At 47.9% G+C, this 25933-nt stretch overlaps 1 protein-coding gene across 6 annotated transcripts in view; it reads right to left on the bottom strand.

Annotated features, from left to right (window-relative positions):
- Window positions 1-21169, bottom strand: part of LOC144121929 (arylsulfatase B-like) — a 74247-nt gene extending 53078 nt beyond the window's left edge. For 5 of the 6 annotated variants that reach the window (XM_077655369.1, XM_077655376.1, XM_077655371.1 and 2 more), the window contains exon 1: window positions 20753-21169. Coding sequence is in view for 1 of the 6 variants with exons in the window: in XM_077655370.1 (XP_077511496.1) it covers window positions 16828-16875 (48 nt within the window). In the remaining 5 variants the exon portion in view is untranslated. Of the gene's footprint in view, window positions 1-16827; window positions 17222-20752 lie in introns of those variants that run through there. The other variant, XM_077655370.1, reaches the window with a different exon arrangement.
- Between the last annotated feature and the right edge of the window lie 4764 nt (window positions 21170-25933).

Raw genomic sequence — 25933 nt, 5'->3', positions numbered from 1 at the left:
AAGCAATCAGTTAGTATTACACAAGAGGCACTTAATTACGTTTAAGCACCGTCGGAGATTCCTGGGATTCCCCAGTCAGCGTTTCCCATGTTACATGTCTGGCTCAGAACGAATGCCAGACGAAGGACGTCAGGCGCCACTTGTTCCGGCAGTCCGGAGTCAACTGCGCGGCAACGTTTCGAAAGCTCACCACCTGCTTTCGCGGTATTCCAGTTGAATTGAATTCATGTTTATTTCCATGATATCGGACGACACTGGAAGCGCGAAAAAAAAGATGTCTTAAGGACAACTTGACGAAGCCCCACACTCCCATAGTGCAATCACGCAACAACGCCGAAACAGCGCAGTTGCAAAAAACAACAATCAAAAGAGCAACGACAGTTAAAATGCATTCGCAAATGATATAGTTCGGCATACGGCGCAACAGGGTGCAATGTAAACAAAGAGGTAAGACTGGCCACACAACAGAAAACAAAAGATACACAAACAATTTAAAGACAATGTACACAACATATCTCAAAAATAAACCGAACAAAGCAGAATACGTTCTTTGAATTTCACTTTTTGCAGGAGTTGCTCATAACGGCACATATTGTTTTGAAGCGTACTGCATTAGGTTAAATATTCTATCACGTCAATTAAGCAAACTTGGCAGTCTGTTTTCTACCATTTGTTGTCCATGTGTAGATTTGTATGTTTTCGGGTTGTGTAGATATCGGCAGTTAATTGTTGATTCTCTAATGTTGTTAAAAATCCAGATTAGAAATTTCAACATTTTATGTGTCCTACAGAGCAGGTATTTATCTAGCCTTTGCGGCTAGTCTTACTTCATATTTGATGAACAGTTCTGGGGGGGGGGGGGGGGGGGTGAAAGGAAAAATACACATTCTCCACAATTCCTAAACCCCTTTTTTTCAGCAAAATGTTTTTGATGATTTCCTGTCTTCTCAGTAAAAAATCGCAAACTTCGCTTCCGGAGCTGTGCGGTGTCAAAAAGGCACATTTCAGGGCAGCCTTAGGGCAAGATGCGTAAACATCTCCCGACTGAATCTTTTTCTATGTATTTTTCAGCTACTTTTAATCACTTACGGCAAGTTTTGTAGCTGTACACTTGACATATATGGCCTCAAAATTGGCAGAAGTTCAAAAACGTCAAAATAGTGACAACTTTGACTTGAATTTACAAAAAACATCATCGAATTTTATTAAAATTTGTCCTAATAATACTCAATACTTCATAATTTTAAGGCACCAAAAAGGTATTGCATTATAATGTTTTTAAAGTATGAAAATAAATACAAAACGGACTTCACGATTTCAATCCCTTCGACTGCTCAGTATTCCCTCTTAGGATGCGCAATCATCAGAAGCTGGTTTTAGTATTGGTTTTTCGTAAGTAGATTTTAAACGCTACAGTTGCTGAGTTCATAAGTGTAATTTGCAAGCGTTTCTTTCTATTACAATCAAGGTCTAAAGCTCCTATTCGCTTTCGTTCTGTTCTAACGATGGAACCTAAATTACTGTAAGCATATTTCAGCACGTTATTTTGGAGTGACGTGTGTGTAGGGTTAGTTTATGCAAACAATTAATGCACCCGTCGCACTCTGAAGGTGACTTTAACTGCTACCGCCGCTCCAGGGATGAACCGCGCTTGGCAGCCGCTCCTATAGCTATATAACGCCCGGCGCGACCCTGAATTCCATCGCAACGCACCGAACGCCTGGCAGTTATGCCTCAGCCTTCGACCTTCGACCGAGATAACCCTTGTGAGCGGATGTGGTTCGGATCTCGAGTTTTGTGCGGATCGTTTTCCAGGCCTGGTAGACCCGACGTGGTCGTTTTCTGTACTCACGTGTTTTCTCTGCGCTGGAACGCTCCCTCGACAAGCATACTTCGTATCTCAGTCTCAGCTCGTACGCCAGACCGAAACAACATCAGTGTCGACGGTGGGCAGCCTGTGTTAAAAATCCATTCATCTGTCCATCTCCTTTTTTTTTTTGGAAAAGCAGCTCTGGGCCCGGCATCCGTCACCTGCTCTTCTGTCTCGCGATAATCTTCGGAAGCGGTGAGCTTTTGCATTCATGAAGAGATTTCCGCGGCTAACGTTTTGTGCCAACTACTCAAAAAGACACAAAGAGAGAATTGAAAAAGGACGTAATTTTCGCAGTGTAAAGACACTCAATGTCGGTGCTCTCAAAAAAGTCCTACTTCCCGAAGAAGCTCTCCGAGTACGAGAAAGTGACTTCATCTGTCAGAACTGTTACCGTCGGTTCAAGGAAGACATAGATAATATGCAGGCAGAGTCAACCGAAACATTCGAAGAATTCCGCCCTGGGGAAGAAATCGTAGAAAATTTAAACTCCAGTGTCAGCCTTACCTCCGAAATCTCGCCCCTAAAGCCACCGAGCGCTCTAAAAAAATGCCTCAGACTTTCCTATGCAAAGCGAAAGCAGGAAGAGGTGGCAAGAGCTATGGTGACGAAAATACGATCGGGGATACAGGCAGCATATAATGTCCCAGAGACTTCGCGTGCGTCAGAAGAAAAGTGTGCGCAATGCAGCAGTTGGGAGGACAACCTACATGCTGCCTACAATAGGTGTACGTCCTTTCAAGAGCGTTGCCAGCTGCTGACACTGCGACCACGAAACCTAACCGTGATATATGTGCAGGAAGTTATTCCAGAGGCAACGAGGTATGTTATCCAAAAATCGAAGAAGATGGTGGATGAGGAAGGCGTATGGTCAACACAGGAGAGATATACAAGATGTAAACTACAACAGGAAGACATTACCACCGTTTTAGAATATTACACCATGGATGAACTCCATTGCTCTAGACAGACTCCGAACAAAAAGGATGTTGTGAGAATCGAAAAGGAGGGAGAGAAAGAATGGATACCTAAACGCTTCATGACCCAGTCCTTGCGAGAAGCATTCCGCCTCTACAAGCAAGCTCACCCTGCCTCCCAGGTTGGCCTCACAAAATTCATACCCTTGCAACCAGAGTGGGTGAAATGCTCGCCACAGTGGCAAGTGTGTGTTTGCGTATGCTGTGCAAACTTTCAGTTGTGCCTCGTGGGACTGCAGAAAGCGTACGGAAGGTCGCTTTCTCCCGAAGATATGCAGAGTCTCTGCGTATGCCAGGAACCTACTGCGTCGTGTTTCCTTAGGAATTGTGAGCACTGTCCACAAGATGGCATTTTCACTTCGGAAAATTTTGAAATGAGCAGCGAGGACGAGGTGTTGATTGCTTCATGGGAATAGGTGAGCTCGTTAAAAAGAAACACTCTGACCGCTTCATCATTTATGAGAGAATTGCTAAGAATGACCATGAAATGGATTCCCCACAACTATATTAGATCTGTGCAAGCAAGAGCAATACATGAAGAAAAACACGGCTGCAAGAGAGGTGCAATTGTTTTGCATTTTGATTTCGCCGAAACCTGGACATCTCTGCTTCCAGACGCAGTACAAGCGTACCATTGGCAGAACAGAAAAAGCAGGTGACCGTGTTTACCTGCGTTGTCACGTCAAGAAAATCGACTCGGAACTACGCCGTTATATCCGACGATATGTCTCATGATTCAGCGCATGCATGCTAGGCTCTATCGAAAATCAAAGCACACCTCGAAGACAACGCGCCAATTGACACCAAGATAACATATGTGAGCGACGGGGCTCCCGCTCACTTCAAGAATAAATATCAGCTTCATGAGCTACAACGCAGTGAATGCCAAGAGACGAAATGGATGTTTTCGCCCATTGGACACGGCAAAAATGCTTGCGACGGCGTTGGTGAGCTTGCGAAACATCGAGCTTCACACCACAACTTGCGGAAGCCTGCAAGTGAGCCGTACAAACAGCCAGCGGCTTCGTAGACGCAATTCAAGGAGCGCTAAAGAACATCACCATTTTGGAGCTCCCAAAGAGGGAGCATGCAGTCTTTCGCGAAACGAAGAAGGAAGAATGGAAGATGGCAAAGAAAGTGCCTGGAGTTCAAACGCTCTATATGTGGAAGTACGTTCATACAAATGAAGGCAGTGCATCCTACGTGGCCTCCACCGCTGCTTCGGAATGGTAGAGACTGTGATCTGGTTTGTGCTTCGTGCTGGACAATATACTGTGCGCATACCGACTTCAACTGCTGCCGTTTATTTCTTGTTACGATTTTCTGAATTGCAATCTGTACATAAAGCGGCATCCCATTTGTAAATTGCGTCCCTATTAAAACTCCTCCTGATTAAAAATCTTGCAGATAAATTGTTCCTCTCAGAAGACGACGTTTGTCTCCTGACATTGCCCTGTAGAACCTTTGAATATACAGGTAAACAGATGCAGGTACGGAAACGTCGGCTTCAGACACACTTTAATATAAATTTTTATATATAAAAATTTTTCTAAGAACAGACAAATGATCTAATATTTTTAAAGAATCGATTATATACCAATGTACCTTACGATGATAAATTAGAGAATAAAAAAATAAACGTTTGACCGCCAGCAACTAGTTCATCAGGTGAAATAGCGAATTTATTCCCATTTTGACGCGTTAAGAACGCCGCTAACAAGCGAGTAGAAGCTGTACAAACATTCAGGATGGCTCGCATATTGTGGTAAATGAAACGTAACCACGTTCAGTGAGTGCTAAATCAAATTTCTGAAAGTTACTATTTCTAAGAGGCAGTAATAAGCAATTCTAGGTAACAAAAACATGAACTCAGTTTTGTATTTATTTTTATACTTTAAAACAAAATAATGCAACTTTTTTGGTGCCTTTAAATTATGAAGTAATGAGTATTATTAGGGCAAATGTTAATAAAATTCGATGATGTTTTTTTTAAATTCAAGTCAAAGTTGTCACTTTTTTGACGTTTTCGAACTTCTGCCAATTTTGAGGCCATATTGAAAAATATAGGTCAAGTGTAGAGCTACAAAACTTGCCTGAAGTGATTAAAAGCAGCTGAAAAATACAGAGAAAAAGATTCAGTCGGGAGATCTTTACGCATCTTGCCCAAAGGCTGCCCTGAAAAGTGCCTTTCTGGCACCGCACAGCTCCGGAAGCGAAGTTCGAGATTTATTACTCAGAAGATTGACACAGCAAGAAAACGTTATTTTATTTTCTCGCGTAATACAAGTTGTAATGAAGTATTGAAAAATACTTATGCGCGGAAACAATTTATTGTGCATGCAGTGATGCTCCAAACTTGCAACTTTGCGAAGTGGCAAAAACGACATTGTCCACCTCTCGTGACATACGATCTTTTTCCGAGAAAACTACGAAGTTCCTTGCAAAACTAAGGTTCATTCCTTTCTGTGGACACATTTACCCATCACATATAAAAATTTAATTGAAAACAAAAAATGGTCATGGGACCTCGATTACCGTTCTTATCTGAACATGCCCATATATATATATATATATATATATATATATATATATATATATATATATATATATATATATATATATATATATATATATGCATGTGAAGGGAAGCGGTCAGTCACCGAAACCAAGGTGTGCATAGGGGAATGTTTCTATATGGTTTAATTTGTAGTACCGAAATTAGACAATAATACTTCGATTAATCTGTCGCTTAAAGGAAAATGTTAATAAAGCAGCAGAAAAAACAACCATGCCGCCAGTGCGATCCGAACCCATCACCTCCGAATTTGGCGTCCGGTGCTCTACCAACTGAGCTACGGCGACGGCTGTCCAACCTGCTGCTCTCGTAGGTATGTTTATTGCACCGGACGCGAAATTCGGAGGTCGTGGGTTCGGGTCCCGCCGGCGGCATGGTTGTCTTTTCTGCTGCATTAAAATTAACTTTCTTTAAGCTACAGATTAATCAAGTATTATTGTCCCATTTCAGCACCACAAATTAAACATAATATAAACTTTCCCCTATGAACGTTGGTTTCGGTGACTGTTGCCTTCGTTCATATGTTTGTCGAACGAGCCCTCATTTCCTTTGCATTGTTTGCTAATAGCTTAACGAGGGTCTCGGTTCTGGCAGTCTTGATGCCATAGGTAGTATAAGATGGCTCTCGCACAGTTTCCGCCCTCGCCGTTATATGGCATTCCACGTCACACTCGCGGTATTAGAGGACGTGCTACGTCCGCCGCTATGGGCGAGTGTGGCGTTGGTGAACACTCTCAAGGTGCGCTTACACGCAATAAACATAAATACCCACGGCAGCAGATTGGACAGCCATCGCCATAGCTCAGTGAATTGAGAGGTCGTGGGTTCGGATCCCACAGGTGGCATGGTTGCTTGTTCTGCTGCTTTATAAATAATTTCCTTTTCGCGAAAGATTAGTCGTAGTATTATTTTCCCATTTCAGCACTGCAAATTAAACAATATAGAAACATTTCCCGTATGCACCTTCGTTTCGGTGACTGTTGGCTTCCTTCGATATTGATATGTGAGGACTTTACTTCCAAAACGGCTCAGCCTATGAGGGTTACTGTAGTGAAGGGCTCCATAAATTTCGACCACCTGGTGTTCTTTAACGTGCACTGACATTGCACAGTACACGGGCCTCAAGAATTTCGGCTCCATCGAAATTCGACCGCCGCGGCCGGGATCGAATCTACGTCTTTCGGTTCAGCCGCAGAGCGCCATAACCACTGAGCCACCACCACGGCGGCTCTTGGCTTCTTTTGTGTTATGATTGTCGAAAAAAGCCTCATTCCTCTTGTCTTGTTTGCTTATATATATATATATATATATATATATATATATATATATATATATATATATATATATATATCACATGTCAAAAAGGAATGAAATGCTACCCCACTAGACACTCGCAATGAATCGGAAAGGTAATAATCTATAGTTAATATTCGGACTCCGTGTTGCAGGTATGAAGTGACAAGATGAACTGCCTTATTTCGATAGCCGTAACGTTCAAGTTTCTTTATCAACAGTTTCAGCAGTTAAAGATTTTGATAGTAAAATGCCTTTGAGAAATCTACAAATACACTCAATACTATCTATCCCTCTTTTATTGCTGCTCGGATGAGTTCCTTTTGCGCCAGCAAATCAAATTTTGTTCCATATATTTCATGGAAGCCAAATTGGGATGGAGGTAGTCTGCTGAGAACGACATATTTAAAACTATTATTACATTTCATTTTTATCTCCTTGTTAATTACAGTAACGCGAGCAACTTACATTTAGCCTGAAAAAATTGCCTGGCTTCGACGAAGGTAAGAAATGTAGGCTACGCATGGTGGAAACAGATCTGAGCCTAAATTAATTGGCGTTTTTGCATGCCTTTGATATTGCCGCGAATATTTGCAATGTTTGTTCGTTTTTCAAATCTGCGCCACACCACCTTATCGCTTTCGTTGCGACGCAAGACGCGACCAGATTTATCTCGATTGATCGCCGCCAGGCAGAGCTGATTCTACGTTGTTCCGGAATGTTCTAGTAACTTTGCACGCTTTATCTCGAAAGTTCGCTATCAGCTTTAAATTGAGCACGGCCAACAGCGGCGGGCATTCTGTTCGATGACCGCTGTGCACGCTTGTCGCTTCGCCGCCGCCGAGTGATTCAGTCCATTTTGGGTGCAAGTCAGCCCAATAAACAGTTTTCTTTTAGAAAACCCTTTCGTCCGTCTTCATCGCTGCTTCGACTGCCGTCACCACTACATGACATCTGGTGGAGGTGCTGGGTGCCTTCCATGTTCCGGACGCCCCCTTCAAGTCGTGAAGCCAGCCCTCAGCGATTCGCACACGAGGACGAGTTAGCAGCTCAGCGAGCCAGCCGAAGTCTCCAGGGAGAGAAGCCTGACTTCGGGGAATGCCGGACCACACCAGACAGCGAAAAGACGCTGCTACGAGCATCGCAACCTCGCCGAAGATGTCGACACCGATCATACCACAGCAGCCGCGGGTGCCGCCAACTTTCAATGGATCCCTAGGCGAAGACCCTGAAGAATGGTTGGATCAATTTGAGCGCGTGGCGTCATTCAACAGGTGGGATGATGCGACAAAAAGTGGACACGTGTTCTTCTCATTAGATGGCTCCGCACGCACATGGTACAAAAACTCCGAGTCCCTTACGACATGGGAGCTATTCAAGAGAGAACTATTGAAGGTATTCACCAGTGTCGTGAGGAAAGAAAGAGCCGAACGACTCCTCGAGTCCAGGATCCAGCTTCCGAATGAGCCCGTCCGCGGTTACGACGAGATGAAGTGCCTATTTCGCCGCGCCGACCACGGGATGACCGAGGAAAAGAGAGTTCAGTTTTTAATGCGTGGCGTAAAAGAACAACTCTTTGGCAGCCTCGTCCGCCAGCCGCCGACAACAGTTGAGGAATACATGGAAGAAGCCTGCACGATTGAGAAGACACTCGACGTCCGAGCTCGGCAGTACAACCGCCCTTCCTCTGCCTGTGCAATCCATTCGGACACGCCAGCCACCACCAGCGACAACTTGCGGGAAGTTATCCGCGAAATCGTCCGAGAGGAGCTACGCCGATTACTGCCATCCTCCACACAGCCACAAGCAGCGACTCTGATGGACGTGGTACGGGAAGAAGTGCAACAGGCACTTGGCACCCCGACGGCCACAGAACCCCAGGCCAGGACTGCCCAGCCCCAACGACAACCCCCCCCCCCCGTCCTCCCCGAGATGAGCCACTCGTTCCACAACGCCGCCTCCCAGCCCCCGCCCGCCCAGCCTATGACCGACGCTCAAGCCCCAAGAAATGCGACGCCTGGAGGACTTCCGACAACCGGCCGTTGTGTTTCCATTGCGGTGAGACCGCCCATATTCTTCGTCACTGCCCGTACCGACGTATCGGTCTTCGAGGATTTTCCGTTAACGCCCCACGACCACGCTTCAAACAACGTCCGCAGGAAATCGACGAGTACCTGCGTCGAGAAGAGTACACGCCGAACCGCTTTTCGCGCTCACCATCGTCGTCAATCTCGCGCTTTGCGTCGCCACGCCGCAGCTACGCAGCAGCGGTACGAGGAGGGTCTCCCCAGCCCCCGTAGGGGAAACTAAAGGCAGCAACCTCTGGAGGTGAGGTTGCTCAAGAGGGAAACGCCGAAGATCCTCCACCGACCACGCCCCATGAAGACGCTGCACCCGCGACTCCGCATGAAGAACCGGCACTCGCTGCACCGACGCCGCACACAATGAGAACCCCGACCACGACGCAGAATGCCTTGAAAACGACGCCGCCACCCAGAAGAGCTTCGACCACACGCCCCACCCGCGACTAGCGTACTCGACGAATCCGTGACCCGACGCCGAGAGCGACATGCAATGCAAGAGCCAGGACCTCCGACTTAGAAGTGACTATCGACGGCCGGAAAGTTACCGCTCTAGTCGACACAGCAGCCGATTACTCGATGATGAATGGAACATTCGCTGCGCAGCCGAGAAAAGTTACAACGGCTTGGGACGGCCCACAAATTCGCGCCGCAGGGGGCCACCTCATAACGCCATCTGGATGATGCACAGCGCGAGGGACTGTTAAAGGACGTACCTATCCTGCAACCTTTGTTGTGCTACCGCAATGCTCCCGCGAAGTGATCTTGGGTATGGATTCCTTAATGAGCATCAGGCGATCATCGACCTCCGATCCAAGCAGATCACGCTTTCGACGGACAAAGCCATCGCTTCGACGAAAACTGGGAAAAATTACGTTGCCCTGAGTGTCCTGGAAGAAGAAGTAAGCGTCCCACACCGATGAAGCGTTATCGTGACCGTAGGCGTCACGAAAGCCATTAACGCTGAAGCCATCACCGAGGGGAACATGCGGTTGCTTCTAGACCGAGGAATCAGCATCGAAAGAGGCATCGCACATTTCCGCAACGGCCATGCTGAAGCACTGCTGACTAACTTCAGCGAAGAATACCGGCACATTAACAGAGGAACGACGATTGCTTTTTTTCGACGAAATATCTGACGTACGAGACTCCTTCGCCCTCTCCGACCCCCTCCGCAGAAGATTCGCCTGACCAAGAGAACTCACCCACTTTCGACATCAACACAGCCCTGCACCGGAACAGACAAGATCAGATCCGCAATCTGCTTCAAAGCTACAGTGAGTGTTTTTTGACATCGCCGAAGGTGCGACAGATGCCAATTGCCACACATCGCATTATAACGGATCAACACGTTCGGCCTCTCGTCAAAGACCCTACCATGTGTCACCGCGAGAACTACAAGCCATCCGGACCAAGTCGAAGAAATGCTTCGCGACGACGTCATCCAGCCTTCAAACAGCCCATGGGTGACACAGGTTGTTCTAGTGAGAAAGAAAGACGGCGCACTTCTATTCTGCGTGGATTACCGCCGCTTGAACAACATAACAAAGAAGGACGTCTACCCCCTCCCCCGCATCGACGACATACTGGACCCCCTCTGCAATGAAAAATATTTCTCATCGATGGACATCAAGAGCGGCTACTGGCAAATTGAGGTCGACGAAAAAGATCGCGAGAAGACAGCATTCATCACTCCGGATGGGCTGTTTTAGTTCAAGGTGATAACATTTGTCTCTGTTCCGCACCAGCGACGTCTCAGCGAGTAATGGATACTGTGTTGGCAGGCCTGAAGAGGCAAATTTGTCTGGTATATTTAGATGACGTCGTTGCCTTCGCCTCGAACATTGAAGAGCACCTCAAAAAGACTTCGATGAGTACTAGACGCAAACAAGTCGTCTGGCCTAACCTTGAAAGCAGAGAAATGCCACTTTGCCAACGAAGAGCTGCTGTTTCTAGGCCACATCGTTAGCAAGGAAGGAGTATGCCCAGACCTGCAGAAAACAGCTGCTATTGAACAGTTTTCACCGCCGGCCGATAAGAAAGCAGTGCGCATTTTTCTCGGACTATGCGCATATTACCAACGATTTGTGAAAAACGTTTCGAGCATCGCCGAGCCCCTGACCCAACGACGAAGGCAAACGTGCCGTTTAAATGGGAAGCGCCGCGAGCAGAAGCCTTCAGGAACTTCAGCGCGTTTACAGTCCCCATCGATCCTTGCGCATTTTGATGAAAACACCGATACTGAAGTTAACACCGACGCAAGCAGCTTGGGACTAGGCGCCGTCCTCGTTCAAAAAAGTGACGGGCTGGAGAATGTCATCGCATACGCTAGCCGTTCCCTTTCCAAGCCGAGGCTAACTATTCGACAACTGAAAAGGAGTGCCTCGCCATCATATGGGCTAAGTCGAAATTCCGCCCCTACCTTTACGGACGACCGTTCAAGGTGGTCTGCGACCACCAAGCGCTCTGCTGGCTTGCCAATTTGAAGGACCCCTCTGGCCGAATCTCTCGATGGAGTCTGCGTCTCCAGGAGTTTGACGTCACCGTCGTTTAGAAGTCCGGACGCAAGCACTCTGACGCCGATTGCCTCTCACGAGCCCCTGTAGATGCACCGCCCCCGGAAGACGATGAGGACGCCTTCCTGGGACCAATCAGACCCAGTTCTTTTGCTCAGCAGCAACGCTCGGACCCCGACCTAAAAGGCCTCATCGAGTACCTGGAAGGCAAGGTTTCTTCACCCCCACTTCTTTCAAGCGAGGACTCTCTTCCTTCTGTGTGCAGAATGAGGTCCTTGTGAAGAACTTTACAGCGAACAAAACAGCCTACCTCCTTGTTGTACCTACTTGTCTCCGCGAAGAAGTTCTACAGGCTTATCACGACGAGCCGACAGCTGGACATCTCGGGTTTACTGGCACCCTCTGCCGCATTCAAGACAAGTATTACTGGCCCCGACTGTCTTCCGACGTCGCACACTATGTGAAAACCTGCCGAGATTGTCAGCGACGAAAGACTCCTCCCACACGACCAGCAGGATTGCTGAACCCCATTGAACCTCCTCAAGGCCCTTTCAGCAGATGGCATGGACTTGCTTGGCACTTTTCCAACGTCAACATCTGGAAATAAGTGGATCATCATAGGGACCGACTACCTGACCCGCTACGCCGAGGCGAAAGCCCCTACCGAACGGAACAGCAGCAGAAGTCGCCAAATTTTTCGTGGAGTGCACTCTTCGACACGGCGCCCCCGATATGCACATCACGGACAGAGGAACAGCATTCACGGCGGAACTAACGTAAGCAATCCTGCACTACAGGCAAACCAGCCACCGGAGGACAACTGCATACCATCCGCAGACCAACGGACTGACCGAGCGCCTGAACAAAACCATCGCCGACATGCTCGCCATGTATGTCGATGCCGAACACAAAACCTGGGATGTCATCCTGCCTTACGTCGTCTTCGCCTACAACACCGCAGTGCAGGAGACCACCCAGACGACGCCTTTTATTAGACTCGTCTATGGCAGGGAGGCCACGACCACGCTCGACGCCATGCTGCCCAACGTTACAGAGGAAGGGAACGTCGACGTTGCCGCCTACCTTCAACGCGCAGAAGAAGCTCGAAGGCTTGCCCGATTATGGATCAAAGATCAGCAGTGGTCCGACGCCAGACGCTACAACCTACGAAGACGCAACGCGGAATACAAGCCAGGAGACCAAGTCTGGGTGTGGACGACCATTCGCCGCCGTGGATTGAGTGAAAAGCTTTTGCGCCGCTTTTTCGGCCCGTACAAGGTTCTTCGTCGGCTAGGTGAACAGGATTATGAAGTAATCTCTGACGCAATGACTGCATCCCAGCGACGCCGCGTACGACCAGAAGTTGTCCATGTAGTCCGTCTGAAGCCGTATTATGCGCGATAAAGGCCGCTGCATTTCCGAGCTCTATTTTCGCAAGATCCGTTTTTTTTCTCTTACTAGTCGCATTATTTGTTTTAATGCATCGGGTCGATTCTCCTTTTGAGAGGGGAGTAATGCCGCGAATATTTGCAATGTTTTTTGGTTTTTCAATCTGCCGCCACACCACCTTATCGCTTTCTTTGCGACGCAAGACGTGACTATCTCGATTGATCACAGCCAGGCACAGCTGATTTTACGTTGTTTCGGAATGTTCCAAGTAACTTTGCACGCTTTATCTCGAAAGTTCGCTATCAGCTTTAAATTTGAGCACGGCCGACAGCGGCGGGCATTCTGTTCGACGACCGCCGAGCACGCTTGTCGCTTCTCCGCCGCCGAGTGATTCAGTCCATTTTGGATGCAAGTCAGCCCAATAAACAGTTTTCTTTAGGAAGACCCTTTCGTCCGTCTTCATCGCTGCTTCGACTGCCGTCACCACTATATGACAATATTCTCAGCGGTACTATTGCTGGCAATTTACACAATGCAGTTTACTTTGTGTTCATCGACAGGTTGCGGAAGGAAGTTGCTCTGATTGTTACACAACACTGTAAATCAATAACGCCGTATGCGTTTTCAGCAAAGGTAGTGAAGTGATTATTGAAAGCATCAGCAAGTTTTTTTTTTCCCTGATGGTTCGGACGTTTCTGTTTTCAGATTATTGTTTTTTTTTTCTGGGAAGAACACGTTTCAATATAGAGTATAACTCACTCCAGAGGACGTCAGAATGCCGAGCAGCTCAGGTAAATATCTTTACAAATAGTCACGTCTCGCCTTTTTAAGGACTTTATCTAAACGACTACGAAACTTTATGCGTTCGCGAAAAATTTCCCCGTCCTTTGCAGATGTGAATTATTCCTACAGTTTATTCTCTTTTCGCTGTCCTCTTCAGAAGCTTGGAGTTGACCCATGGTTGCAGTTTATTTTTTTACTAGCTGCTTAATTGCTCAAATCCCGGCCCCAAGGCAGAAGAAGAAAGCCGAACAACAGGCGCGGATAAGACAGACTGTATAGAGTAATGAAACGTTGACGCCGAAGCAGCAGCTTCTTGACAACGAACCGCTTTTTATAGCAACAAAGGCCGATAACACTGGACTGCGCGACACCGGCTCGTGACGTCCACAGTAGGAAACAATCGCCTTCGGACGACGCATTAGGCCTACTTCTTTGAAGGATATCTGTGTGGTCACTTCACAACAATACTGGAATGAAGAGGCAAGAAAGTCTGCTCTGTACACAGCTTGGTAAAACACGGCTTTCTACTAAAGATAGTATTGACTCTGCTGGCAACCAGTATTCCCACCAGCGGCGCTCAGTTAACCTAAGAAAACTACGTACACGGATTTGAGAGGTCACTCATGCCGACATCGATAGAATTATCAATCGTGAACTTCAAGACAGCTCTAAATATAGAACAGCCATCGAACGAATAAGACCAGTATGGTAGTCACGCTGTGTTTCTTGAAGTTCATGAAGTCGCAAGTAACTCGTTCCACTAGCGGTGGTGGCGGCTCCTGAGACGTTGCTACTGCTACAGTCCAACATTGTGATAACGAAGCTGATACGAACTTGAGATTTCTTCCCAGCCGTCGCATCGTTAATGCCGCAGATGACCTTTGCCGCACGTGTCACTTGTCAACAGTGTTCCTGACGCCGTATAGAGAGACAACAAAGCTGGAGTTTAGTCTCCCGCGCATATGGGCTCAGGGAGCCATCAACAGACACAGCGACGAGGCCGAATATAAGTTCACCAACCAAACATATCAGCCTCGCCAATCCACACACGTTTATTCTCGCGGCGCATAGAAAAGGAGCCTTCAGGTTATGGTGTAGTAGCAGACAGGGTAAGAATAAGATTTATCAAGAATATTCATCACTGTTTTCTGGCCGCTGAAGCCCATATGCTACACGTTGAAAGAGAGCGCATGGCGGCGATTCCTTTTGGAGTACTCTTTTGCGATTTGTTTCCCTGCGTGATGTATAAACACTTCACTGCATGAGAGAAGTGAAGAATGTCTACGACAGACCGAAACCTTCCGTGTTGCCTTCTCATAATTTGAAAAATGCTCCCTTAGCTCTCTTTCAAGGCAAACGATCTCCGCATTTTTCTTGCTCGTTTCACATCGCTGGTGACGGCGCTATTCGTTGCTTTTTTTTGCAGATTATTAATTTTATACAGGTTTGATTTGATTTGTGAGGGTTTAATGTCCCAAAGCGACTCAGGCGATAAGGGACGCCGAAGTGAAAGGCTCCGGAAATTTCGACCACCTCGGGTTCTTTAACGTGCACTGACATCGCACAGTAGACGGGCTTCGAGAACTTCGCCTCCATCGAAATTCGACTTGCCGCGGCCGGGATCGAACCCGCGTCTTTCGACTGAGCTGCTGAGCACCATAATCAATGAGCCATCGCGGTGGCTAAATTCAGAAAGTATGCTTGGAGCTACATCAAAGCCGTTCTCTTCCGGCACTTCATTGTGCCCAAATGCAACCGCTAGGGTCGTGCGCAGGTTCTAGTTAAACAATTCGTTTTGTATTTTCGTTTGCCACTGCTGTCACTAACCGCGACTCTGAGACTAGCGGCGTATCGACATCGTAAGGCACAAGAACGAGGGTCACATGACGCCGAGAAAACCTAAGCTGAACTGCACACGGCCAAACACACGCCACCAGAGAAGCACAGCCCTTTCGCGACGTGAAATTAGAGCAACGCGGAGGGTAGACGTTGAGAGGAGCCCCAATGACTTTGGCAATTCAGTCGAGGCGCAGCGGGCAGCGAGCGCTCCAGGCTGCGCGACAGCGTTCAGAGGAGACCGCAGTCGAGGTTCGGTGATAATGCGCGCGCTGTAGGCGACAAATTGTCGCGCCGAAGCAGACTAATCATTTGGAGAAACGCTATATGCGGGCGGCACTTGAGGCGGGAGAAGTATCTTGCATGTTTTATGCGGTGTTCGACACACGCGATTACGTGACGTAATTCCTTCCTTTTACGCATAGATGGCAACGCAACTGTCGCCCACCGTTACACGTTGGCGCACTTAACGCGAAATGGCCACTGAAGTTCACGTAGGATTTGTTATATCCGGTCCCAGGAAAACTTCATGAAAATGATGTGCCAGGTGCATGGTATTCTATGGGGACATGCAATGGGAATCGCTATTGATTCGTTGCATCTGCTATGTTGTAGGAAAATGTTTGTAATACCCATGTTCGACTGTAGTTGCAGTTTTTACATAATCTATTTATAGGCTGCATATATTAGGTTGTTAGCAGGCGGTGCGTGCTGCATTCAATGATTATTACATAAAGGATTTTCAAATTTTTGACAGCCCACCTTAGTGGGTGCAGGATAGTAAAAGATGTTCGTCGAATCCACGCAGCTAAAAATCGCGACGATATAGCTGGCGAACTGACATGCATTTCACCGGCGAAACAGTCTACTCCGCCACCACTTGGAATGAAAGTTGGAAAGCTCCCTTCACACGTCTTGAAGCGATTTATGATACTATTGTGCATCTGCACACTGGAATCACAGAAGCACGCACTTACGTATGAGGGGGGAAGAATAGTAATACAGTGTCTAAACTTCATTAACATGGTCGGTTTGGTTCCTTTCCAAACACTGGTATTACCGCTACTGGTATTGCCGAAGGGACCCACAAACGCACACAGGATCGCTTTGCATTTAATTCTCTCTCGACATGCGGTGAGAGCTTTTCCGACAGTTACCAGCTGTGTTTGTAAAAAGGCAAACTACCTACCTTTTCGCCCTGTGCCTGCACGATGAAATGGCAGTGATTTATATAAGCTGCCTGCTTTTGCCGACCATATTATGCCTGTTTTCTGTTGCTCGCCTACGGCAACAGCGACGACACTGCAGTTAGCGATAGGCGTCACAGAGTAGGCGCGTGATTCACTCGCCTCTTAGAGATCCAACCTGTCACTTTAAATCCTGGAAATCTTTAAAGGCAGGTGTAGGACACCAATGCATGTGCCTAGCCATTTCTCTCATTAGCAAATGAGAAAAGTGCAGCCACAAAACTCATCACTGCAGTAGAAGTACAGAACTATTCACAAACCTTGTCGTCACAGGCGCTCCCTCCTCCCAAAGCTCCGTTCAGGAGCATCCGGTGGGACGAAATACTGGACGTGCCTTTGTGCAGCAGCACAGGAGACAGCAGGAGCTTTCAATTCAGTACAAAAACAGCTGTACGCGCGAAAAAAACAGCTGACAGCTGTCGGCGCGAACGCCGTATAAAAGAATGCGGCTCTACCAGCTGGCAACTCCATTGCCGCGACGGTCGCTCATGTGGAGCTTCCTGATTCGTCTGATAACTCCACGGTGACAGAGATTAATCTGACAGCAGCAGCTTCGCGCTTGTTGAGTCGCGCCGCCTGACAAGGAAGTTGCGCCGTACATTAAAAGCGGGTGAGTCACCTACGAGGACAGTTGACAAGCCAGGAGTTTTCGCAGTGGCCTTCGTTCCTACAACGCAGACGGCTAATCTGAACACCATTATCAGACAGCGGCTAACCCAGTTTTTCGACCGGATGGTTCTGGGACAAGTCTGTGAAATAAGAATTAATGCAGGGAAGAATGTCCTGACAGTAGATGTTAAATCTCAGGCATCAGTAGACAAGCTGAAAGAAACTAGTGTCCTCGGTGGCATGGCGGTTCGCTCCTACGTTGCTCACGGGAAGCGGACTACCACTGGAGTTATCATTGATGTTGACCCGGAGACAGATGAAAAGGACCCCCGGGCGCTGGTTAAATCTAAAGCCCGGATAGTTGACATTCATCGTTTCGGCCACTCCAAGTGTGTCAAGTTAGTTTTTGAAACTGACGCTCTCCCATCCACGTCAACGTGGGATATGTGAGGCATCCGGTCTGCCTGTATGTTCTAAAGCCTGTTCAATTCCACAAGTGCAACAAGATAGGTAATTTGAGTGCTCTTTGCAAGAAGAGGTATCCTGCCGTCGATGCAGCGGGATGAACCAGCATGACACCTGCACGAAGGAGACTATAAAGTGCGCCAAATGCTCGTGTACCCATGAAGCCACAGCTAAGGTCGGCCCTAAGATGAAAAAACGAGACTCATCCTGATAAATATGATGGGCAATTCGACCCACCAAAAAGCGGCTGCGTGTATTCGTCGCCGCAAACATCGTTCCCGGCGGCGTCGTCTGGATCCACACAATACTAGTCCAGCTGCACCAAAGTCGCAGGAAGTATCAGCTCAGCCGGCACAGCAGCATGAGCCTAAAACGATAACAAGACGATTGCAGCAGTGTCCCATGTTACCGCAGTGGCTCAGTCTGATGCGTTTGTGTTATCAACTTCCCCTGATCCTGAATGCCCTGCTCTGCCATCCAAGGACATCGCCACGGCAAGACCAAGACTGGTTGCCACTCCAGCTGACACTGCTGGCAAGCCCCAAGGTCAGGATGTGAGCATTATGTTAAAAAGGTTTGTGTGTTCACTGCACGTGCTGCTTTCGAGCATTCACAAGCCAACAGCAAAGATTTTTGTGCAGTTTTTGGATGAACCTGAGTCGCTCTTGGCGGCCTTGCAGTAATTCATTATGGCACAACCAAAACCCGCCTCCTCTGTGGCAATGCACGTGCGCCGTAGTGTAGTGGTGCAATGGAATGCCCGAGGCCTACTCGGTTGTCTGAGTGACATCCGGCAACGCGTCCACAAGGACGGCTTCCCTGTGCTTGTTATATGTGAGCCCCACATGCCGTCTCCTTTCCGCCTTTCTGGGTATGTGCTGCTGTGGTCTCGCAAAGAAGATGAATCAAGCAAGTGTTAGTTTGCATACGCCAAGACATTGCGCACGTCCGCCAAGTCCTACAGCCACACAACACAAACCGTTACATCTGTTTGACAGTCAAGCTAAAAGGACGGGTATCTTCAATAATCGGTGCCTACATTCCACATAGAGATGCCATTGACACTTCGTACCTATATTCAGCTATCCAGATTTGCACAGGTTCTCATATAATAGTGGGTATTCGAAAGGTACAGCTACACACGAAAGCTACCACTCTTGCTTTATCCGTGACATTTGATACATATGGCGACTACAGGAATTTTTGCTGAGCATCGAAGAAGCAAATGTTCTCTAGGGAATAACATTTTGAGCACCTATAACAGCCCGGGAAGCAACAATCAGTACTCCCCATGAATCATATTTGCGTGTGTATAGTGCAGACCTAAAAATACAAAACTGGTATGGTGTTGTTAAAAGTGTATATCGCCATTATATACAGCTTGTAATGTAGCACTCCACAATGATTGGATGCCATCGAAGACTACAACACAAAACACTCATATCCAACTGAAAATAAAAAATAGCTGCACCGTATTCAGACCTCATTACCATTTGTCAATAAAATGACCGCAGTCGCAAAAGCAAATAATGGTGACCCTCTCCATAGTTTCGTGCAAGTGTTAAGAAACCACAAACGTCTCAACATTGGATTATTGGTTATTTAAAAAGAGTGGTAGTGAACACGCATGAAAATGAGACTAGCAATGCAAATCCCAAAATAGCATCCTGTCAGTACGCTGTATCTGGTTTAGTCATGAAAGTACTCTATTTTTATAACTGAGCATAGTTTCAGCAGTTACACTGTCCTACTTCCAGTCAGCAGTTACAGTCCTTATTCCTACTAATGTCTTTTTTTTATTTGCACAAGAAACTACGCCTGAATTTTAAGGAAAATCCCTTGGGAGTCAGCAGCTCCTTACTGTCACTGTTTGCATCCCGCCTCTTTGCAAGATAACGAAACACCAGGGCTTTGTGCCAGCCCCATTCTAAAAAAATCACGAACTCCAAGCTTTGCTGAGGCTCATGATTTCAATGCCTAAATTTGAGTAAATTCTGTGCCTAAAAGGTAGTCATCAGATGTTCAGATAAATACTGAGCTGCTATTTTCGTACAAAAATTTCAGCTCCTGCCTATGTCCATCAATAATTTACACAAAAATACCCACAAGTGTTGCAGGGGGCATCTTTCTTTGCGACTTAACTCTGAACTGCTTGGTACTGCTCGTAGAATAAACTGATGCAACCTTGGAGTTCTTCATAGATTAGAACCTGTATAGAACAATGTCCAGTCAGGTTTGACACCAAACGAATCATTATGACTAAAATGTATGTCGTTCGAATTACTGACCTCAATAATGATAGGTGAGCAAGGCAATGAAGTATGTGATGCTTTGAAATTAAAGCAGCTGTTAAATTTTCACAAACAGTGACAGCACGTTTATACTGCACCCATCGAAGTTATGCCGCAACGAACCGCAGAACATAAGGCAAGAACTGACAGCCGTTGCTTTCTCGCTTTCACTCGTGTTCCAGTGACAAAGAGATTGCGCCATTGACTGAAAGCAACAAATAATCAGATTGGAATTCTAAATCTGGCGTCCGAATCTATGACGGCAGAATACAAGTATGCACTTCAAAAGCTTTGATCACATTAATTTGCTGCGACGTGCACGATAAGCAAAATTATGTTTTTTGTGGGGAACCATGACATTTTAGAAAAAGCAACCTGATATTTTTTTATGTTAATAGCGATGCCGAATACCTCGTTCTCCGAAAATGCATGAAATTAAGAGTGGCCAAAAATGCTGCCCATATCCAAACTTAAATTACACAAATGCTTCGAAGGGAACTAAAATAAAAATGCCGAAAACATACAGCCGCTTGCAAGGTGTACTTCAGTGCTGACGCAAGCAGACTTGTACTACAGAGCGCTCGTGCGGTGCTTTGCGGAATGAAGGCGAACTTATAACGCAGGCAGTGGGATTGACTGACAATGCAGGTGCTCAAGCGCTGGCGCATAGTCATATAAAACAACCCATACACTGGCAGCGCGTCGTTAAGAAAAGTGCGCTAATGTTTTGCTCCATTCCGCAGCACAGTGCTTCAGCGCTCCTCACAAGCCTGTTCACGTCTTTATCGTACAACGATATTTGAGACGCAAAATCACTTACCGTGACGGCGAGACGGATGTGAGACGGCAGCGATTCAAAAATATCCTTCCGGGCAGCAGTGTCGAGGCAGAAATTTCTCTCCCGCTGGCCAAGGGCGCGGCAAAGCCAGCGCTTGTCTCAATTCGCTCACAACGGCGTCATAGCGCCATTCGCAAACCAGAGCGAGGGGCAAGCTCAGCCGTCGTTTACGATATCCACTTCAGTGAACTCGGTTAAGCATCCATCTTTCCTTTCCCCGTCGCGCATCGAAAAGCAGCAGTGTCAAGCGTGAAGTCGCCGCTCACGATATCCGTTCCAAGAGAGGCTGCAGACAACGCGCCGTGCTCAATTCTGCGACGCAATCCGAGACGGCCCCGCTGGCGCTGCTAGGAATAGCGCTTACGTCGCTCACAGTCTCAGCGTCCGCACTCACGACTCTCTCGCCGTCTTCTGATCCTTTGCGCCGCCTGTTGTCGATTGCATCTCGACCGAAACCAAAACTTGCTGCTTCGTTCCGAACTAAGCTAAACAGATAAAAGTACACAGTTCCACTGGCGCGTTCTTTCGAACAGCAGCAGGAATTCGACCTCGCTCCGTATCAGTTGCCGTACGGTGTTTTTTTCTACACCGTTCGGAAGGTTCCGAATGGTGACAACCACTCCGTTAGAGACAGCTGGTGAACGATTGAGGACCTCGTTAGCACACCGTCAGTTCTAGCTGGTGTTGCTTCGGTGTTTATGATATCATGTGCACCGTTTTACCGGTGTTCTCGTCTGGCGATGCGGTGTTTTAAAGCGGACGAACACGGATAAACCTCCCATCTCGTGTCATTCGTGTTTAGTGTACATGGTATAGCCGAAGGCAACCTTTTGCTGCTGAGCCAACAGCTCGGCGTCGCTCGGGGAGTACTTGCACTACACAACAAGTAAATCGACCTCCTGGCAGCTGCCTTCAGGAGTGAATACCGCCATTTTCTTGAAGCAATAGCCATCGCCTATTTTGATAAAGCTCGCGAGCTCATCGCCCACTGCGCGATATGAGCGTTCGACGGCACGTCTCGAGAGGTCCCCGGTGGGACAGTTAAAACTGCCTTTAGCTGTGACTTAACAACTGATCAGAAACGACGCCTGCGAGCCATCCTTGACTCCTTCCGAGACTGTTCTGCGACCCCATCCAATGGTGAGGTTGACTTCTGTGACGAAACACTGTATTCTGTTTAATTTGTCGTAGTAAAATTCCTCTCCGTGAACACCTCTATCCTGTGTCGGCGAAAGAACGTGAGGCGATTGGGATTCGGGTTTACGAACTTCTCCGGGATGAAGCAATTCAGCGGTCAACAAGCTCATGCGCTTCGCTAGTTGTGCTGGTCACCAAGAAGCAAGGGACACTTGGATTTTGCGGCGACTATAGGCGTCTCAACAAGATTACAGAAAAGGATGTTTGCTCGCAGTCCCGAATCGGTGACTGTTTCGACCGACATGCTCATGCACGCTCCACTGGCCTCCGCATTGGGTACTGGCAGACTGAGGTGGATGAGCATGACCGCATGTTCATTGCTCCCGACGGAATATATGCATTGAAGGTCCTTCGGCTTGTGTTCCGCCCCTGCCACCTTTCAAAGGATGAATGACACTGTCCTTAACCAGTGCAGAAGCTTGGGCAAGTTTGTGGCAATCCATTCTTTTTTTTCAAAACTGCGCGAAAAGACACGGACTCAGGGAAGAGATGGCACACGAGCGCTGCCTTGTCTTTGTTGGCCTCACATGGCAGTGGTGCTTCGTCTACCTTGACTACGTCATTTTTTGTTGCTTCTACGAAGAGCATTTCAAGCGCTTGAGTGCTGTGCTGGAGGCCATCTGTTCGAGCCCACCTCTCTCTCAAACCAGAATAGTGCCACTTTGATTACCAATGGCTGCAGTTTGCGGACCACGTCGTAAGCGCTGAGGGTGTAAGACGGCCGCCGTAGACTCGTTCCCGAGCACCGCAGGTAAGTGAGCTGTGAGCGTTTTTTGTGCCTCTGCGCGTGCTACCGCTATTTTGCGCAATACTTTTCTCGACCAGCCGAGACTAACTCGTTCGACAAAAAAACTAACCACGTTTTATCTGCCCCCAAGAGCAGCAAGCAAGTCTTCGAGCAGCTCAGAAATCACATCGAAACTACGTCCATATTTGGCCCCTTTGAAGCAGCGGGAGACGCAGCAGCATAGGGCTCAATGCAGTCCTTCAGTGGCAAGATTGTGTTGAGCGCGTGATTGCTTACACAAGGCGCACCCTGTTGTCTTCGTTTCGCTCATAGAAATGGCGCATAGACACGACGAAGTTGGCCGCGAACAGGCGGTGACTACCAATTGTAAGGATTGGATGCGGCAGAATTGAGATATCAGAAAATTCGACAAGTTTAAATGGGTAACAGAGATGGTTGATACTGGTAAAGGGACCGAATAAGCTTGAATTTGTGAGAGCTAAAGAACAAAAGAAAGAAAACAAAATAGAAACGGCAAAGAGAGAAAACCGTGACCATGATAAAAGGGGAATAACGAAAAAATATGATGAGAGACGCTTTGATTGTAGAAGAAATTTTGAATGGCTGAGCAAACAGTTCTACTGATATGCCAAAGCATAGAATCGCCAAGGGATACAACAACCGCAGAAGACAGGCGCAAACTGAGTGTTTGGAATAAAGCTTCGAACAGACGCCTCCTTCGGGAAGTATAACGACGACAAAAGAGGGGAAAATGATCGATTGTTTCTTGCTGAGCAGAATAAGGACCAAAAACAGAGATCGCCTGACCAGTCTGTCGTGGTAAAAATTTAACTGCCGCACAATACAACCTAGTCGCGTGGAGAAAACTTCCAGTTTGCGAGGTTGCCAAGCTTTACTGGTACAAGGGAACATACGGTGCTCAAAATCATCCTACGAAGTAAGCGCTGATGTGGCAGATTCTCGCATTGCAGTCTACGTACGAAACTGCGCCGCCGTAACAATCGCATAGGTTGGAAGGAGGTCAACGATTGAACCAGTCAGGGCTGCCGCCACTATGGCATTGGCTGATTTATTCAAATGGACCCCCTGTGTCCAGAACTTAAAGAAATCGAATGTGCAGGAAACAAAAGAAACCCTGTCCTAATCCGAGGTGAATTTTTGTACCACGAAAAGGGAGGAGTGCCTTGCTGTCGTTTGGGTGGTACCGAAAATTCGGCCAAACCTCTACGGTCGCCCGTTTCGGGTCGTGAATGATCACCTCTCAGCCTCTCTGCTAGCGAACCGTAAATATCCCTCGGTACGGCTGGTTCATTGATACCTTCGATTACAAAAATTCGATGACGCCGTCGTTTACATCTCAGGCAAGATACACACCGATGCTCAGTCCCTGTCCCGTGCTCCTATGTGCACGTGTGAAGATGATCCCGCTTTTTTAGGCGCTCTCACCTCGACCATCTTCACTCACAACACAGAGACGACACAGTGCTACGGCCATCATATATAGTACTTCGAAGGTCGTGCCTCATCGCCGCCCCATCTTTGAACGCGCGGAATGTCTTCGTTTTCTTAGCACGATGGCTTTCTCCTCAAGCGTAACTACGTTCCCGCTGGCACCCCGTATCTGCTTTTGGCCCCGACTGTGCAATCCGCCACGGTGGCTCAGTGGTTAGAGCGCTCGACTACAGTTCCCTGGTTCGAACCCGACCGCGGCTGCTGCGTTTTTGTGGAGGAAAAACGCTAAGATGGCCATGTGCTGTGCGATGTCAATGCATGTTAAAGATACCCAGGTGGTGGAAATTATTACCGGAGCACTCCACTACGGCACCTATTTCTTCCTTTCTTCTTTCACTCCCTCCTTTATCCCTTCCCTTACGGCGCGGTTCAGGTGTCCAAAGATATATGAGACATACTGCGCCATTTCCTTTCCCCCAAAACCAATTTTTATTATTATTATTATTATCATCCCGACTGCGCTTCTCGACGAAGTTCTGCACGCGTGCCACGGCGATCTTCCTTCAGGATACCACGGCTTTTCTCGAACGTTGGCTCGAGTACGTCAGAAGCAGTACTGACCCAGGCTTGCTGCAGTTGTCCAGCGCTATGTTAAGACTTGCCGCGAGTGTCACCGCTTTAAAACGCCGCCTGTAAAGCCGACCCAACTACTGAAGCCTTCCAAACCGCCTCGAGTCCCTTAACATCAGATCGGCATGGACTTTCTCGGCCCATTTCCGACCTCATCAATAGGTTGAACGTACACTGTAGTCGCCGCCGGCTACCTCCTATAATATTCTGAGACGAAAGCCCTTTCGTGTGGCACGCCTGCTGAAATTGTTCGCTTCCACAGCTTTAGTTACGCCACTGCGGTGGCTTGGAGGTTATGGCGATCGGTTGAGGACACGAAAGAAGGTAGTTCTATCCCTGCCGGGGCGATCGAATTTCAATGTAGGCGAAATTCTAGTGGTCCGTGTACTGTGCGATGTAAGTGCATGTTAAAGAAACCCACTTGGTCGAAATTTCCGGAGCCCTTCACTACGGAGTCGCTCATATTATGAGCCGCTTTGGGACTGTTACGTCTCGCCTACCTACGACGCGCGGTATAGCCGGCGCGGATGCAACGGACGCCGCGGCTTCGTTCATCGCTGCCGCTACGCCTCCCGCCAAGCGCGTCCAGGCATGTTTCAGTGCCACGTGTCGTCGTGCGTGCGTGTGTGTGTGTGCTTGTTTTGCCCACGCTTGTCAAAGCGCGGCAGCCGGGGAGAGGAGCTCCTCAACTGGGAGGCGAGGAGGTCTGACCGGCGCCGGCCTGGCGGACGCGCCCGTCACGCCTGGACATGTTCAAGCGTCGCCGTATCGGATGACTCTTCCCAAGCCGTTCCCTCTTGCCCTCGACTCCGAGGGTATATAAAGAGCTGCCCCGGACGCCAACGAGAGCCTTCGATTCCTTCCTTCGAGTAACGTGGTCGCCCTGACCGGCTGCTCTTTTGCGATGCCAGAATAAACTAGTTGTTCTGTTGCCAGTCGACTCATCCTTTGCCGGGACCTTCGGATGTTTCCTGCTTTGCCCCAGGCCGCCAGGCCAACGCTACCCTTGGGGCTTGCAACCCAGATGCAACAACTGGTTGCCAGCGGTGAGATCCCGACAACGGAGGCCAGCAGCGAAGATATGCGGTCAACTGTATGCTGAGCAGCACAACGACCATCCGGGAGCAGTGCAACGA

This window comes from Amblyomma americanum, chromosome 2 (genome assembly GCF_052857255.1).
Source record: "Amblyomma americanum isolate KBUSLIRL-KWMA chromosome 2, ASM5285725v1, whole genome shotgun sequence".
In the NCBI taxonomy this organism is placed as follows: Eukaryota; Metazoa; Arthropoda; class Arachnida; order Ixodida; family Ixodidae; genus Amblyomma; species Amblyomma americanum.
This window is presented reverse-complemented; position numbering and strand designations above follow the sequence as displayed.